Source organism: Punica granatum, chromosome 8 (assembly GCF_007655135.1).
Source record: "Punica granatum isolate Tunisia-2019 chromosome 8, ASM765513v2, whole genome shotgun sequence".
In the NCBI taxonomy this organism is placed as follows: domain Eukaryota; kingdom Viridiplantae; phylum Streptophyta; class Magnoliopsida; order Myrtales; family Lythraceae; genus Punica; species Punica granatum.
Genome location: NC_045134.1, coordinates 7,161,899 through 7,166,966, shown reverse-complemented (window position 1 = coordinate 7,166,966; position 5,068 = coordinate 7,161,899). Strand labels below are relative to the sequence as shown.

The following is a 5,068-nucleotide window of genomic DNA, read 5'->3' as shown; positions in this document are numbered from 1 at the left end:
CATAGAAGATCAGACAGTTCTCGGGTCCGTCCCTATATACACATGCTCATACACGTCGAGACTATTCATGGCTGCGGCGACGACTGACTAAATGCATATATACATGTCTATCGCAATAGCCATGAATGTGCAGTGAGAATAAGTTGAATTTGAAACGACACTTTTAGAGAGGAGAGCTAGGATGTGCGCTGCTTGGGCTCCATCATCAAAAGGATTCTATAGGAGAATTGATCAGGACAGGAGAGAAATGGTATAACTCAGAAACAAGTGATGAGGATTGGAGGGTAGTCTAACAGTCCCAATTGATTCTGGTTGAGTTAGGTTAGCCCACTAAGGGATAAAACATGCTCTTCCATTCATATATTTTCTCTATTTATGGACTTGAACGCAACACCTTGTTTAAATGAGAATAGGTGCTAAATTACCCGAACCAACCTACGTTGGTATCTCAATTATAAAGTTCATGTATCTCCACTAATCTAGTATTAATTATTACCAACAAAAAAGAGCAAATCAAAGGTTTTTTAGTTGCATGCGTCCACATAATTACTATGCATATACATTTGTCTGAGGCCCGAGCTATAGAGAACGGATCAGATGAGAAACTATCTACTCTCGCTAGATCCCACATATGCCACGCACACGACTCACAAATCATGTGGCTTCATTCATGCTGATTCGGCCTAACTGACCAAGTGGAGGCGTGATCAGTAACATCTCCTTAGTTCTTGACCATACTACATGATTGCGGGGGGAGGAATTAATGGCAGATTGAGTCGTCCCCAGGCCTGACCTTAAGTGCCTGGAAGGCCAAAAGCTCAGGATTCCATTGAAGTATAGGTGTGGCGAAATGCCCCTGCCTTAACCTCAGTCCTATCCTCTCCCTTGAGTAGCACCACAAAGGCCTTAGTGTTCTGTGTCATGTGGCGATAAAACACAGCATAGGGAAAGTTTTTCTTGTGACAAACCAGATACTTTGATCCGTCTCCTGTTATCTTCTTCACATTCATTTACTTGATATGTTTGCGTCCGGTTTTCTATCTTAATTTCAGTGGAAATTGCTTGGAAATTGTGTTTCCAAGCTTGGATTTTGCATAGTCGCTTGCAACATCAATGATGCACGAAGTTTCCCCTCACCCTTAATCCCGGACTTCTTGCACCTGTGTAGCCCAAGCATTGAGCTTCAAGGTCCAAAAGGCTTGGCTGAGGACTGGTTCAGGACCTCAGGCCAAGTTCATCAACTAGAAGGGCATTGATCCCATGTCTTGTTAGGCAAGGAAGTGGCAAGATTCGTGCTTTCCAGTGTAAACACACCAACCCGCCTCACTTGCTCCCAGTGTTATCTGCAACCACACCAATTTCCAAAAGAACCTTAATGAAAACAATTCAGTCGAATATACGAAAATTAAACTAAAGCATGCCATTCTGTTGGAGCACAATGTGATAAGGTTCGCATATATAAAGTATGTTGCCGGTTGAGTTCATATATGAGACAATAATAACTTGGTTATCCACCTTTCCTGGAGAGGCTGTAGGCATTTATTCACACGTATATATTCTGCATATGCTCGAGACCGTAAAAGTTGATGCATCCAAATCAGTGCTGGCTGATACGAGACAACCACATCATAATAAGTCCTCACGTGGTCAGTATCAAGATTGGGCATGAATGAAATTTCGTATGCATGTATATTGCGACGAATACGAACAACAAAACATGAAAAACTAGGATAAATTCAGGTTCAAATGGGCAACGGGAAGTTGAACTAGAAACTACACTTATGGCGAGAAAAGCTAGGGATGTGCAGGAGATTGAACTTCATAAATGAAGGGCTGAGGACCTGCATTGTATCCGTGGAAGTGACTCTATACTAGAAAATATATAACTGAGAAGAATGGAAACAAGTGAGGACTGGAGGGTAATTTATGTAAAATTGGGGGCCTCACTCAACTACTTCATCGTCTGACTTAAATCTCTTTTAATGCACTTCAACTGCCATAGTACCATCGCATCCATAAAGTTAGGAAAGCAGTTCCTAATACGACATGTCTGTGGATCGTGATGGGACTCATAGGTAGGATAGTTAAGTCTGACAGGTCGCACAAGCACTGCAATGGTTTTATTCAGATTTCATCAAAACTAATCATGCAACGTGTATTTGGAAGGCCAAATGCTTGGCTAATTTTACATTGTGAAGTATATCAGCGTGTCAACTTGTCATCGCCCTAATCGCACACCCTTCTTTTCTTTTTTCTCTTTTTAGTTGCAAGGTAGTTCATTTAACATTAATACTGAAAAAAATAATAAATGAACATGTAAAATTCACTCGGCAAAATTGAACTATCACTTTTTTTTTAAAGTTTCAAATAAAAAATATACGAGACTAAATTACTTTTTGTTTCTCTCTCCATTTGGATTTCTTTATTATTAACCGCATGAACTTGCTTGCAAATTGTTCCTAGTTTGGATTTTGTATATTCAACCATATTCACCCCCCACACACCCCTCCAAAAAAAAAAAAACCATAAAGATCAGGTTTGCTCATTTGTCTTCTCTTCAAATTCGACCCTGGTCTTTCATTTTCTTTCACTTCCAGCCCATCAAAAATCGCTCTGCTTTAATCCCGATGAATAAAATAATGGGCTGACACTCTCTTGTGCCTCCCTTCTTAAATGGATTAAATATGGACAAATTACCTTCATCTAAGGGCCAACCAACAAACCTCATTCACGAGTTTTCCAAATTTTAATTTATTAACTACATAATCGAATATCTGATGAGTCAACCGGCCAAAATGAAGTTTGTGCTTTCAAGTGATCATAAATCATTTAAGGTGACTTACCTGAAGAATTTGACAATCGAAGTTTAGTTATGATCAGCACTGAGTTTACCTAGCTATAACGGAACTCGTAACTAAATGTTTTACATAGTGTTTAAATTGGAATTGAACGCAGAAGAAACCATGCACATATATATAAATAGTATTACATAACGTTTTGCTTTTAATACGACACAACACAACATATAGTGGTAAGCTTTATAATCGTACATGTAATGTAAAAATTATGTATCTATAACCGAAATTAAACATTATGCAGGACAGGGAAGCCCCAATCTGGCCTGACCAACGAAGTCTAGTACGCATATGCCCAATCAGTAATTCAGTTGCTGTACCACACGATGTGATCCTGGGGGAGGAAATGGCAGATGGGGACAGCCCCAGGCTTGACCCCGAGCACTCGGAAGGCCAAATGCTTAGGGTTCCATTTCGATGTATTGGTGTGGCAAACAGCGACGGCCTTAACCTCACTACCATTCTCTCTCTTAAGGGTCACCACATATGCCTTTGTGTTCTTCGTCTTGTGGCAATAGAACACAGCATAGGGATAGTTTTGCTTGTGACAAACCACATATTTTGATCCATCTGCCATTATCTTCTTCACATCTTCCTCTATTTTATATTTCTGTCTTTCGGTTTCTTTCTTAATTTCCGTCGAGATTGCACGCAGATTTTTCCCGAGCTGGTATTCTGCATAATCTACCATAGATTCCAACGATGTTGCACAGTATTTCTCCTCACCCTTGATCCCAGGCTCCTCGCACTCCTTTATCGTGGTCGCCATGAGTTCAGCCTCGACCGAACCGGGCTTGACTGAGAACTTGTTGAGGGCCTCCGGCAAGTTCTTCGATGAGAAGGGCATCGATCCCGCAAACTGTCGGGGCAGGAAAGCGGCTTGATTCGTGCTCTTGATGAAGTGCAGGGTCATGGTCTTGCCCTTGGTTAAGTCCTTCTCTAGGAAGAACTTGGCCACGTTAGGGTCACCCTGGACCTGGGTCTCTGAAGCCGCATATCGGTAGACGAACGGGTCTGGTCCTGGCTTCACTCCAACATATACTGGCTTACCCTTGCGGCTGCCCGTTGCGACAGTGACTCCTCCTTTGCCAACCCCGACATTAGTCCTCTTGCCGGGCTTTCCGGTGTTAACCCCAACCCCGCCTTTCCCAACACCAACTGCAGTACTCTTTTCCTCCAAAAGATCTGGTGCCGGTCCGAAGAAATTAAAGGAGTTAAGATGATATACACTGGAAATTATATGCGTATGTAAGCAAACGTTAATTATTTACCAGGATGAAGAATGTCCCTAATGGCTTGGGGCATGGGGGTGCTAGGCAATTTTGACTTCCAGTATAGCTCTGGTGAAGAAGCAGCTTCACATGCTACCAGCCCTACCTGCACATATCCATGGCAATCCATTAGGAAACACACAAAAATTAACTTATACTCATCCGGGAATGCATTCTTTATGTTCGGGGACCGGGGTGATATGAGACATTAGTTAAGCTAGTGTCTCAAGAAGCAAGTAGATCGCAACTAGTCACGGATGTGAGACATCATATTACTTGATTGTTCAATGCGCTGACTGTAAGGTAAATGCATTATTATCCGTATACACGAATGGAAAGATCGTGCATGGTTGCGACTACTGACTAATTATTTGCACTCATATGCACATATGTATCGCGCTAAACAGAACGAGCAATGAGAAGTTGAATAGGAAACGACACTTACGGCGAGAAGAGCTAGGATGTGGAGGAGCTTGGATTCCATCATCAAAGGAATTCTATAGAGGAAGATTGATCGGGAGAGAAGAGAAATGGTATGATATGGGAACAATTGAGGAGTAGAGGGGTAATATATATAAAACTAGCTAGCTAGTGGTGACTCAATTGTAGTAGTCCATTCCATCCATATCCCACCGGCCGGGCTTAAAAACACTTCAACTGCCACTTAATTCCTGACCTCCGTACCATAAATGCATTCACGCACCACAAGTGGAGAAAATCTTATATGTAACGTGGTATATGCTACAAGCTAATAAGGATTCCCCAATTTAGTATAGATTTTTAGAAAGATCACAAAAAACTCAATTATTAAATAAAAATAAAATTTTTCACATGCCTTGTGACACGATGTCACTTTATATACCTGTTACGTACAATAATTTCTGGGTGAAGTGGGGACACGTGGAGAGAGACGAGAATGATATTCATAGCAAGGGGGGAGAT

General features: G+C 41.5%; 1 protein-coding gene across 1 annotated transcript; it reads right to left on the bottom strand.

Annotated features, from left to right (window-relative positions):
* Positions 1-2,939: 2,939 nt before the first annotated feature.
* Positions 2,940-4,735, bottom strand: LOC116189230 (BURP domain protein RD22). Its single transcript, XM_031518797.1, has 3 exons — positions 4,572-4,735; positions 4,127-4,232; positions 2,940-4,040 (listed from the first exon to the last, which is right to left on the bottom strand). Exons 1-3 carry the CDS (start codon positions 4,611-4,613, stop codon positions 3,163-3,165), a joined length of 1,026 nt encoding a protein of 341 aa, XP_031374657.1. The 5' UTR covers positions 4,614-4,735; the 3' UTR covers positions 2,940-3,162.
* Positions 4,736-5,068: the final 333 nt, after the last annotated feature.

Excerpts from the sequence above, each read along its gene's own strand:
- LOC116189230 (XM_031518797.1), bottom strand. The coding sequence starts at position 4,613 with ATGATGGAATCCAAGCTCCTCCACATCCTAGCTCTTCTCGCC. Across the intron at positions 4,233-4,571 it reads ACATCCTAGCTCTTCTCGCC|GTAGGGCTGGTAGCATGTGA; the intron begins GTAAGTGTCGTT and ends GGATATGTGCAG. Across the intron at positions 4,041-4,126 it reads TAGGGACATTCTTCATCCTG|ATCTTTTGGAGGAAAAGAGT; the intron begins GTAAATAATTAA and ends GACCGGCACCAG.